Genomic DNA, 12458 nt, shown 5'->3' on the forward strand with positions numbered 1-12458 from the left:
TCTCCAAGAAGCTTCTGCTTCAGTGTGGGGTAGAGAAGGAGGGATCTTGGGTCCACAGTGACAGATTATTGCTGACCTCTTCAGTGTGAGGAAAAAGGCCACAAGACCCTGGTTGAGGGCCAGTCCTGAGTGCTCCTCTCCCAAGTTTAAGGCAGGGAGGGGGAAATAAGTGTCCAGCCCTTTCAGCCCCCAGCTCCAGAGTGGCAGAGGGCAATGAGACCACATCCTCGGAGCTGGCCAGGAGAAGCGGGTGAGGAACGGAAGCTGTGGTCCCTGTGTACCAGCTGTGGAGAGGGGAGGACCTGTCCCCTGCTTAGTCCTGACCACATAAGCCCTGGTCACAGGTGTAGGTGGGGAGAACAATGTCAGATGCTGCCCAAGGCACAGTCCTGAGGCACTTAGGTGGGCGCCTTGCTTGGCCGTGTTTCTCAGTTGGCCTTGACCTTGGCGGTACCTGGAGCTCCATTTTGCTGAAGTACGCGGGGCAGCCGCTTGCCTTTGGTGTAGGAGTGATACCAGAAGTTGGAGAACAGCACGAAGAAGATGGTACCGTACATCCAGATGAGGTGGATGATGACTGGGTACTGGTAGTCGCAGCTAGGCATGAAGTAGTACTGGGAGATGTGCAGGGAGACCAGGACGAACTGGATCTGGAATGGAGGGAGGCAAGGGTCAGAGGGAACAGTGAGAGGTGGCAGAGAAAAGACTGGAGTGCGGAGGGGTGGGCTCAAAGGTGAGGCGGGCTGGATAAAGGTAGGATTCAGCCCAGCAGGTTGGCATGGTTATGGGCCAGGCCCCTCACCAGCTGGATGGCTGTCATGTGCTTTTTCCACCACAGGTAAGGCTGAGCCACAGGGCCGAGGGCAGACAGCCCGTAGTACAGGTACATGACGACATGCACAGAGGAGTTGATCATGGCGTGGAAAGAGCCCATTCCTCCTGTGAGGAGAACAAGGGCAGGAGAGTCGAGCTGCTGGTCCTCAGTGTGTGGCCCTCTTCCCCCAGTGGCCTTCACCACTCACCTGGGGCAATTTTTACCCCCCACCACCAGCTCCAAGGGAGCACCGAGTGGTGGAAGACATGGAGGAAGGTCACCTGGCCATCTTTTTTCCGGAGAATAAAGATTACCTGAGAAGAGTGGAGAAAGGAAAGGGGTTTCAGAGCCAGGGCCTCTCCTTTCTCCCCACAGGTTCTCACCTCTCCCAGAACCACTCACCGTGTCCATCAGTTCGATGAACTTGGAGAAGAGGAAGAGCCAGGCCACTCGAACCATCTGCAAGAAGTCAGGCAGCCTTAGGACCCCCCCCCATGCTACTCCAAAAACTTCCCTAAACTGGGCCAAGAGCCCAGATCACACCCAAACTCCTACCACCAGGTTGCTTATAACCTACCCACCTACCCTTCTCCTGTCCCTACTTACCCTCAGTGCCTCCGGGCTGTTGGAATAGTCCACAGGATCGCAGCGCCAGGTGTATGTGCTCAGCCAGCCAGACATCAAGAACTAGGAAGGGGTGTGGATTAGACCACCAGAGTTCCACCCTGCCCAATCCCTCTTGCTATCTAGCTGAAGAAATGGATCGGAGCCTCTCTGGAAAGGAGATGCCATGCTCTGGCGACAAGGCCTGCCCCTTATCCTACCAGCAGGAATTAAAACCTAGACGTCCCAGGGGCCCACCTCATAGACAATGTAGAGGGAGAGTGCCACCAGTGAGAAGTTGTAGACAATCATGAAGCCCCGGAGCTGGAAGGGCTTCCGATTGGCCATGATGCGAGGCCCAAGTGAGAGAACGAAGTACACGTAGGTCAGGAGGATGGAGGTCATTAGCAGGGGGGACCCCATCAGTGGGTAGTCCTGGATCCGAGGATCTGTGGAATAAGGGTCAAGGAGTCAGGAAGGGTCACAGGGTCTCAAAGGGAACCCGTACACCAGGTGTACAGACATGGCATCAGGTCACAAAGTTGCCAAGGGATTCGTAGGGACTCTCCAGTAGGAGACAGCCTTAGAACCAGGGATCCCCGGACAAGAGAGGGGAAGGGTAGACAGCATCTTACCTGCATACTTCATCATCTCCTGGTACAAGTTCACAACCGCCTCCATCCTGGCTAAGGATTCTGGGGAAGTATGGAGGGTGGGTGTCAGGGCTGATCGTGCCCCCATCCCACCCACCCTTGACCCACAGACAGGAAGCAGACCAGATGAGACAACTCCCGACACCTCCCTGCATAAAGGACAGAAGACTGACAGGAAGGAATTGCTGGGGACGGGCCGGCAGGGGCACCGCTTCCCGCACATCCCGCCTGCCTGCTGGGAAGGGCTGTTCCGGCCTCAGCTCCACACCTCACTCGCCTCCCCTCTCTGTCTGCTACTGCACCGACATCCTTACCACCGGTCCTCTCCTCCCCGCTTCCTGCGCGGGGCATCTCTCCATGTCTGGTCTCTTTCTGGAGAGCCTTACCTCTCCTCTCCAGAAGGACCGCTTCTCCCTTCCCTGTCAGTGGCCCACCTCTCCAGTTCTGGGTCTTTCTTTTTCCCCAGGGATCCTCCCCTTCAACCGATCCCGTCCACTCTCGGGATGCTGGTCTCCCGGAACGCTGGTTCCCTCCGGCCCCTTCCCCCTCTCCTCTGCCCTCCTGGGATCTCACCTCCAGCGTCTCTCGCAGCTCCCCGCTCCCCTCCTCTCCCGCACCCCTTCCTGCCTTTCCACTCTGGAGCCTTGGAGACTCAGGAGTCTTTGAGACTCCTGCCCCAGCGGCTCCACCTGTCTGACGAGATCTGGCAGAGCCCCGCCCTCCGCCCGCCCCCGCTGCACTGCGCATGGGGTGGAGGGTGGGTCCAGGCCACAGGTCAGGGCCTGGAGGAGCAGGACCCACCAGGATTGAGAAAGCCAAGTAAAGCATGGGACTCACCACCTACCCATCCTGGACAGCCGGATGAGCTAAGCCAAAGCTCTAGCTCAGTTTCGAGCCAGAAACCTGGCGGGGCTTCAGCCCAGCGCTAACCTTGGCCCAAAGAGAACTGCTGAAAACCCATGCCCAGCATCGTCTCCTAAAGGAGCCATAAATTCTCAGTTGGTCCTGCTTCAGAATGGGTGCGATCACCCTTCTCTCCCTGGGAGGGGCAGGGAAGCCAGTGGCATGTGAGGAGGTGGGGGAGTGGGGGAGGTCTAAGGAATCTTCCCCTCCTTTAGGGAGGGTCCCAGTGAGCTAGGCCCTCTCCCCCTCACAGAACCTGAAGGAATGCCGGGGGAGGGCGCACTGGGACACAAAAGCCTCGGCCGGGACCCAAGAGAGCCTGGGAGGCCGGGGCTGTCCCGGAGGGAGGTGGCATGCCCCAGGCGGCCAGGGCAGCAGATGCTCCGCCAGCTGCCTGCACGCCAGTCTGCCAGGTTCCCTCCATCCAGACACCAACCTGTGCAGGCACTAAGTGAAAAATACACCTTCTGACACGTCCACCGGGGCTGCACCTGTGCCCCTCCCGTACTCACAGGCCACANGCCCCCCCCCCCCGCTGCCCCCACCACCCTCAGGCCCCAAGTCCTCCTGCACACACAGAGCAGCCTCTTGCATGCCTCTCCCCACCACCACCGAGAGGCTGGCCCGCGGCTAGAACACATGTGTACACACGGAGCCCACACACCTCCTGCTGGCGACAACCACCCTCCTCTGACACGCCACCCAAATAAGCCTCCATGGACTTTGACATGCAGTTCCTGATACTCAGACCTGCTCCGAACTCCATTCACACTGGTAACTCACTCAGAACACTCACACAGCCTCCTTCGATGGTCCTGCATCACCATGTGCAAATGGCCCACACGCAGGTTTACTCACACGTCCGTGAGTCACGGATACGTGTGGTCACAGGCATAAACTCGGACACTCCACTTAGAGGCAAATGAACACAAAACCACCCACACCACATGCAGACACACACCTGCCTTGGGTCATGCATACAGATCTCTTTTCATGGATGACAATCGTCATTCATTCATTCACGGCCAGATTTGGTTGGGCCGCTGCCTCCTCTGTGGCAGGGCCTACCTGACAGGGGCCTGTTGCTCAGGCACACAGTTCCTCCCTGACCCATGTGAGTTTGCCAGCTGGTTATCTCTCCCGCTCCCTCTCAACCACCACTCAAGTTCACCCCCCACAAACACTCATGCGCCCTGGAGGCCAGGAGTGGCTTGAGGCTCTGGAGAGGACCTCTCCCCAAGCTGGAGAAACACTGGGTGTGTCCCGGTAGAGGAACTCAGTTGGGTGCTTCCTTCCTTTAAGATGGATGGAAGGGAAAAGGAGACAGGCAAAGGAAGGGGGAGGGGAGGAGAGAAGAGAAGAGCAGGGAGCCAAGGAGAGGGAGGGTAAGAGGCGGACAGGGACAGACCCCGAGGTGGTGGAAGGAATAGGTTTGAGCAAATGGGGGCCGGGATCGGAGGGAGGCTGCCAGCCAGGCCCGGCCCCAGAGAGCTGGGACCTCCCACCCACGGTCCCCGGGAACAGCCTCGCCCACAGTCTGGGCAGGGCAGGGCAGGGCAGGGCAGGGCAGGGCCAACTAGGCAGGGTGCCCGGGCACGTGGGCAGTCCTCCCGTGGAAGGTCCAGACTCACCAGTGGGGGGCCAGGCGGGCAGGAGTGGAGGGTTTGGAGGGAGCAGGGCCAGAGAGATGTCCCCAGGGCCAGCCTGCCTGCCACTTCCTCATCTGCTGGGCCGACTTTCTGTCACCAGAGGGGGACGGGGCGGGCCGGGCGGGGGGCGCCTGCTGATTGGCCCCGACTGGGCTCGGCCCGAGGGGCGGGCGCATGGGCGGGCCGCCAGACTCCGGGGCAGGAAGCACGCCCAGCCCAGACTCCCCACCCCTTCCCTCGGCATCTCGCTGCCCGCCTCCATCAGGTCGCCTTGGGCCGGCCCTGGCCCGCCAGAGGTGCACCTTGCTTCTTCTCGACACTCAGTCTCGTTGTGGGCCCTCTGGTGACTGTCCGCCCACGCGACCAACACATCTTCTGTTTGTGGCAGGCCCACCCAGCTTAAGACCCTGCGGGAAGTTCCAGGTCTAAGCAGCCCTTTCCCCCAGAGTTTTCCCTCCAGAGGGTAATGGGCGGGCGGCAGCGTGTGTGCTATGGGCTGACCTGGGGTAGCAGGGAAGTCTCAGCCGGAGGGAGCAGCTGCGCAAAGAAGCCTTCCCTGCGAGCCCATAAACTTGGATGAACCCTAGCATTAGAACTGCTTGGAGGTGGGAGATTACAAAAGGCCCCGAGGGCGCCCGAGGCGGGAAGAGTGAATCACTGGATAAACTGGCCTTGAAGGTAGTGAAAGGGGCTGGGGGTGGGGGGGAGGAAGTGAAGCCAGCTGTGGCTGAGATGAGGTNGATTTCTGAGGAGGTTGCAATGAGGCTGTAATATCAAATATTTATTGACCACCTACCATGTGTGAGATGGTGGTAAGTGTTGGTGACACATCAGTGAACCAGGTAGATGCTGTCCCTGCATGGGGTTTGGGTTTGCCTCTAGCTGAGTCATTTCACTCTGGCACCAGGGTGATAAGGCTGTTGAGACCGTTCAAGTGAGAAAGAACAGCCTGACCCAGGAAGGTTTGGAAACTGATGGGATAGGAGAGGCAAACACTGGAGATGTCCCCAAGGCAGGTGCTCGCTCTCTCTATATATATGTACTTAGCTGTTTGGCGGGCTTCCTGCACTCTCCCCCCGCCAGATCCACACACTCACCACTTAACTGAACTGGGGTGAGGGCTAAGTTTTAGCAAAATGAAATCTGTATCTCTGGCAGCCCCTGGAGCTGTGCTTTGCATATAGTGACCCAATAACTGCTTGTCAGATTGGATGGTATAAATGTGGACAGGAAGGGAATTCAGAAGAGACAGTGGTTTGGCAGAAACAATATGGGCGTAAATGGTGGAATGTCTCGGCGGAAGTTTAGTCTTAGAGGTAAGAGATCAGAGCCAAAGTACAGCTATGATCCAGCCCATTAGTAGCTACCCTTGAAAGGAAATAGCAGAAGGACTCGAAAGGCTCAAATTTCCCAGTGTTGTTACTTTAAGGCTCCCCTGATCTGGCCCCCTCTCCCACTCTACCTGTGTCCTTCTCCTGGGCCACCTCCTGTGCTTTACCTTCCCCAAGGATGCCAGCATCTCTCACACACACCTCCACCACTCCAAGTCTGGCCCCTAGCTCAATACAAGGTATAAACAGGGGCGCCTGGGTGGCTCAGTTGGTTAAGCATCTGACTTTTGCTCAGGTCATGATCTCAAGGTTCATGAATTTGAGCACCACATTGGTCTCTGTGCTGAAAGCTCAGAGCTTGGAGCCTGCCTTGGGCTCTGTGTCTCCCTCTCTCTCTGCCCCTCCTCTCTCTCTCTCTCTCAGAAATAAACATTAAAAAATAAACAAAAAATTAAAAAAAAAAAAAAAAAACAAGGTATAAAGAACTCTCCCGAGGTAGTAAATCGCTCCATCCCTTGTTGAAAGCCTAATGTATGCCAGGTATATTTTAGAGGCTTTGGGGTCGCACCTGACTCCACAGTCCCAAGTTTAAACCTCCCAGGGAGTACACACGTAACCTTCTGCAAGTGGCTGAACCTCTGTGAAATGGGAGCCACAGTGCCTACCTCATGTGGCGAAGACTGAAGGAGCAAGGACACGTTAAGCACTTAGCATTGTTTCTGTTCTCAACATTTCGGAGACAGGGTGGGACGTAACTAGCACATCAAGAATACACCAGAACAGGGGCGCCTGGGTGGCTCAGTTGGTTAAGCGTCTGACTTCGGCTCAGGTCATGATCTCACGGTTCGTGGGTTTGAGCCCCACGTCGGGCTCTGTGCTGACAGCCAGCTTAGAGCCTGGAGCCTGTCTTCAGATTCTGTATCTTCCTCTCTCTCTGAATCTCCCTTGTTCATGCTGTCTCTCTCTCTCTCTCTCTCAGAAATAAATAAAACATTTAAAAAAATAATTTAAAAAAAAAGAATACACCAGAATAGGGGCACCTGGGTGGCTCAGTTGGTTAAGCATCCAACTCTTGATCCTGGCTCAGGTCATTATCTCACGGTTCATGAGTTCAAGCCCCGTGTCAGGCTTATGCTTATGCTTAGGCTTCTGTCTCTTTCTCCCTACCCTCTCACCTGCTTGTGCGTGTGCGCGCACTCTCTCTCTCTCTCTCAAAATAAATGAACTTAAAACAAAAAAAGACGGAGCACCTGGGTGGCTTAGTCGGTCAAGCATCAGACTTTGGCTCAGGTCATGATCTCATGGTTCATGAGTGTGAGCCCCACATTGGGCTCTTTGCATGCAGCCCACTTTAGATCTTCTGTCCCCCGCCCCCCTCTCTGGGGCTCCCCTGCTCACACTCCCTCAAAAATAAAATAATAAAACAAAAGCATTTAAAAAAAAGAATACACCAATGTTGATAACCAATATATCAATCTTGTATGAAGATTCACAAGCATTTGTGTAACCAGTATTTCCTAAATGCTTACTATGTGCACACATTGTTCTGAGAGTACTACTGGAGGGGGTTTGGATTCAATGTGTATCTAGAGACGACGTAGAAACTAACCAAGCAGATTATGAGGGATGATGTAACAGTCCCAGAGGTGAAACGTAGCGGAGACCGGGAACTACAACTGCCATTTATTCACTTGTGGTGAATGTCCACGGCAAGCCCCCAGTCAGTGTGGATGGACTAAGTGATGTCACACCAAGACTGCCGTGGCTCAGTCCCCATCCTGGTCCTGGGAGAAAGCATCTTCAAATAGCTGAGAGAGACCACCTAGCCCCAAGTCCTACCAAATGGCTTCTCCACGGCCCTGGGTTTCCTGCAAAATATTCGCGGTCTAGAGGAGAAGATAGATGTCTGCGTTACCAATTATAGTAGCATGTGGCGAGTGTTCCCACAGAGATAAACCCAGAGGGTTATGAAAGCATGAGGAGGGGCACCTTACCCCAGGGTGGGGGTGAGTTCCTAAAGGCTTCACAGAAATGACGCCGAAGCTGAGCCTTAAAGGACACTTTCGAAAGCAAGGAAATTCATTGCCGGCAGAGGGAAGCAAGTGTGTGAAGGCATAGAAGCAGGAGATATGGTGGGTTTGGGAGCTCCAGGTGGTTTGGTGTGGCTCAAGCTCAGAGGGCATAGAGGTAAGGGCAGGAGTTGGTTGATAAAGAGCCCTGTATGCCAGGGTAAGAAGTTTGGATTTTGTTGTGTGTGTGTTTTTCAGTGCTGGCTGCACACTAGCTGTCATCTGGGGACGCCTGGGTGGCTCAGTTGATGGAGTGGCCAACTCCGGCTCAGGTCACAATCTTACAGTTCGTGGGTTCGAGCCCTGCAACGGCTCTATGCTGACAGCTCAGAGCCTGGAGCCTGTTTCAGATTCTGTGTCTCCCTCTCTCTCTGACCCTCCCCCACTCCTGCTTTGTCTCTCTCTCAAAATTAAATAAACAGTAAAAAAAATTAAAGTATCAGTGTCTGGCTCGCACCTTCTAATGGCTCTTTTTAATGGGAAGAGGCTTGAGCACATTTCCGTGCTGTGTGGAAAAAGATCCAGCATCCACATGGAGGGATTAGCCTTTGGCTAAGGGAACACCTCACAGATGGACACATCAGGGGACTCTCAGGGGACTGGGAGAGAAGGAGGTTGTTTGGGGCCTGCAGAGAAGCTGGGTGGAAGGATACCAGCATGAGGGGCAGGCTGATAAACTGGAGAAACTGAAGGGGTCCGGGAACTCAGACTTGATAAGGATGAAGGCCAGGTGGTGGGGAGGGGGAGTGGGGGAAGAATACCCAGTGGAGCAGCTATAATTCCCCCTCCTTCAGGCAGCCTCCCTGACTAATCGGAAGTGAGGTGCCTCCCCCCACCCTAGGGTGGCACACTGTCTGACTCACTCCTCACTCACGGGCCCTTCTCTATCCTCATTCCCCAGAAGATACACCACCGGTGTACTTTCCGCAGGGTTCAATCTGAAACCCCCCCTCTGTCTGGACGCTAACAACTCTGTACCCTTGATTATCTGAGGCTTTACATGTTTCAACAGAAAAATGCAGAGGAAATGGGGTCACAGAAGCAGGAATGGCAATGAGGAACAAATGTGTGTGTGGGTGGGCAAGCAGGTGGAGCAGTGGCGGGGACAGAGCATGGGGACACGGGGAGTCGGTTAAAGACCATAGGAACTGAGGGTCTACAGGCTAACAGACGCCAGGAGTGGCAGGTAGAGATGGAAGCAGTCTCCTGGGGGCTGTGACAGACTTTGCCCTTCCCCATCCTGTAAAGGACAAAGGGCACTTTCTACACAGTCACCACACAGAGGAGTTGGGGGGAGGGCTGAGTCTGTGAGGACCGCGGAGTGAACAGAGGTTGAAGGGTTTGTCAGTTAATCATTCGGCATATCCCTGGGCGCTCACCACCCAGTTAACTGTCCTCCGCTTCAGGCTGGGACCTTGGCTGAAGGGACCCAGGCTGGAAAGACATCAGCTGGCAGAAGAGGAGGCATGCACACACCCATCACAACTGTCACGGGGAGCCAAAGTCTACACGCCGTGGGCAGCATTCAGGGTTCGCCCAACAGAACCAAAGACACTCAGGTAGCAGGGGGAGAAGGCTGTGATGGAACTGGCAGAAAAGGCTCTGGAGGGAGAAAGGGGGAGACGTGGGTTAGGGGGCAAGCCAGGGGAGGTTAGCAGGACAGAGGAAGGAGAGTTAGCCAGCTCCGGAAGGTGTGTGAGAAGGGCAGAATGGGGAGACAACGCAGCTGATGATTCAATCCTTCTTCTGGCAAGAACAGGGCCAGCTGCTTTCCATATACTCTCATGGTTCAGTTGTGTAAGACTCAAACCGTAGGTGACTACTATTATCACGGCTTCGTGGATGAAAAGAATAGAGTCAGAAAGGGTGATGGAGTCTTCTCAAGGCCACATGGCAAGTAAGGGAGTTCCAGGCTGAGGGAAAACTGTGGACAAAGGGACGGAAGTAGGACCGTGCAGGACAGTAGAGAATTACTATTACACCTGATTCTATACTTGGCCAAAGGATATGCTGAATAAGAGGGCTTCACATGCAAGAAGGTTAAAAAGTAGGCTGGCCCCAAATCATGAAGTGGTCTGAATGAAAGTATGAGGAGTTTCGTTTGTATTGGGGTGTCCCTGAGGATTCTTAAGAAACGGGTTGGTATGATCCCCATTGGTCTTCACAAAGACAAACCTGGAGATGGTAAGATATAAAACATCAGGAGAAAAGGAAAGGAAGGGAGGCCAGCTGGGAGAGCAGCCCTGACGCACAGGTATGACACACCCAGGGCCGGATCTCAAGCAAGGGGAGTGAGCAGGGAGAGGAGAAAGAGCAGAGAGAGACCCAGAATTGACAGTAAGATAGTCGTGCAGCATAACTCAGGTGGAGGAGGGGGAAGGGAATGGACCCTTTGGGGACATCTGGATTGTGAAGGAGGTTGACACACTGCACAATCTTTTTTTTTTCTTAAATAGTTTATTGTCAAGTTGGTTTCCATATAACACCCGGTGCTCATCCCACAAGTGCCCTCCTCCATCCCCATCCCACCCCTTCTCCCTTCCCCTCCCNCATAACACCCTCAAGTTCCATCCATGTACACTGCACAACCGTAAACACAATTCTGTAAGTTTAGAAGAACGGATGGGGCTTGAGGCCAAAAAAAAAAAAAAAGAAAATTCCAAAGGTTCTCTGAAATCACATAAAGTGGACTGTGGGGGCTCAGACACTCCCCACCCCCTTGCTTTCATTTCCTTTAGCGAATCCCTGCCCCACTTCATTGGCCTGTTAATCGTGTTCTCCCCACTGCCCCCAATCCAAGCTCCTCATGGCACGGAATCCTGGCAAGAATAATCAGAGTGCCTGTGTGACATGAGCCCCTACTGTTGCCAAGTGGAGAAACACAGAGACAGGGAGCCTCGGACATCGGACCCCTGAGCCCACCTGCGGCCAGTCACCCTTCAACTTCCCATCCACGTAACCCAGATACAATCGGGGCCCCGTTCCTTTGTTTTCGGTTAGGCTAGGTTAATTGTAATGTGCTGTAACCAAAGCAGTCTAACAGGCCATGATGCAGTAAAAATGAAATTCCTCAGGAGAGAGTAAGGGAAGAGAGCAGGAGTTTGCATTTGAGTGCTGACTCTACCTGAACAGACTTTTATGCCCATCTGAGAAGTTTGGACTTCACCCTGTAGAAAAGCAAGAGCTACTTAAAGGTTTAACTTTAATTTTAAATATGTTCCGTTGCAGGTACCCTTTTGAGGTCTGTGCTGTAATCTCATCTCGCAGAGGTGGAAACTGAGGTTCTTGGAAGTGAAGTAATTTGCCTAAGGTCACACGACGGATATGTCCCCGTCAGGTATAATTTAAGGACGGTCAAGCGTACCAGGAAGGAAGTGGTAAAGACGACAGGAGTAGGGGACACTAGAAGGATCGGTTATTCACTGCATGAACAAAGGAGCCTGGAGCAGGAAAAAGAGAGGGCAGGGAGTCCAAGGAGAGGGCAGGGATGTGTGAGGCGTGAGACAGCACCTGACTCCCAGGTCAAGGCTCCGGCAGAGGCACTCGGAGCGTAGCGGCAAGAACAGTGGAGGTGCCGGGACAAAACAAGGCCGCGGGACTGGTGGGGAGTGTGAAGAGAAGCGAGCATGAGCTCTGGACTGTGAGGCGCGGGGGGTGACCACAGCAGCCTGCGTGACAACTGAGCACGGACTAGTGAGCACGGACCTAGTCCGCGTGGACAGGTGAGGAGGGAACTCAACACACCGCCCAGAGACATCTAGGAGAGGAGTGGGGCCCCGGCGAGGGACTGACTGCACGTCGGCAGACTGCGGACTGAGTCTGCAGCTGGTCTGGACAGGGAAGACATGCAGTTTATTTTATTTTTTTAATTTATTTATTTTAACGTTTTATTTATTTCTGAGAGAGAAAGAGAGACAGCGTGAGCAGGGGAGGGTCAGAGAGAGAGGGAGACACAGATTCTGAAACAGGCTCCAGGCTCTGAGCTAGCTGTCCGCACAGAGCCCAACGAAGGGCTCAAACCCACGAACCATGAGATCATGACCTGAGCTGAAGTCAGACGCTTAACCGACTGAGCCACCCAGGCGCCCCAGACATGCAGTTTAGAAGGGAGGACACGGACCATTTCAGGTGAGGGAGCTTGTCATTTGGTCTCAAATCAAAATGACACACCTTAAGGGTCAAACTGGGCTTTAATGGGAGAGTATCGGTGTCAAAGAAGCGGGAGAAAGAAAAGTCACAAAAAATGAATTCAAAAACGACCTAGCACACCAGCTAAACCAACGTAAAACCATTTCCAGCAGGTGAGATGAGCATGCAGGATCTCTCAGGAGGCAGAGCTCCTGAGGGCAGGCTTGAAGAGAGCCCAGACAAGGTGCAGAGGAGGGAGAAGCTGTGTCCTCACAAAGGGACTCACGAATCACTGGTTTAAGCAGCAA

The 12458-nt window shown here is 54.2% G+C and overlaps 1 protein-coding gene across 1 annotated transcript; it reads right to left on the reverse strand.

Annotated features, from left to right (window-relative positions):
- Positions 1-9: 9 nt before the first annotated feature.
- ELOVL1 (ELOVL fatty acid elongase 1) lies at positions 10-4688 on the reverse strand. The gene is made up of 8 exons (XM_077752034.1): positions 4605-4688; positions 2053-2112; positions 1676-1866; positions 1421-1501; positions 1217-1273; positions 1023-1128; positions 803-939; positions 10-650 (listed from the first exon to the last, which is right to left on the reverse strand). Exons 2-8 carry the CDS (start codon positions 2096-2098, stop codon positions 429-431), a joined length of 840 nt encoding a protein of 279 aa, XP_077608160.1. The 5' UTR covers positions 2099-2112; positions 4605-4688; the 3' UTR covers positions 10-428.
- Between the last annotated feature and the right edge of the window lie 7770 nt (positions 4689-12458).

Source organism: Crocuta crocuta, unplaced genomic scaffold, assembly GCF_008692635.1.
Source record: "Crocuta crocuta isolate KB4526 unplaced genomic scaffold, BGI_CrCroc_1.0 scaffold367, whole genome shotgun sequence".
NCBI classification, from domain to species: Eukaryota; Metazoa; Chordata; class Mammalia; order Carnivora; family Hyaenidae; genus Crocuta; species Crocuta crocuta.

Excerpts from the sequence above, each read along its gene's own strand:
- ELOVL1 (XM_077752034.1), bottom strand. The coding sequence starts at position 2,098 with ATGGAGGCGGTTGTGAACTTGTACCAGGAGATGATGAAGTATGCAG. Across the intron at positions 1,502-1,675 it reads CCCTCTACATTGTCTATGAG|TTCTTGATGTCTGGCTGGCT; the intron begins GTGGGCCCCTGG and ends ACCCCTTCCTAG. Across the intron at positions 1,274-1,420 it reads ACAGCCCGGAGGCACTGAGG|ATGGTTCGAGTGGCCTGGCT; the intron begins GTAAGTAGGGAC and ends GACTTCTTGCAG.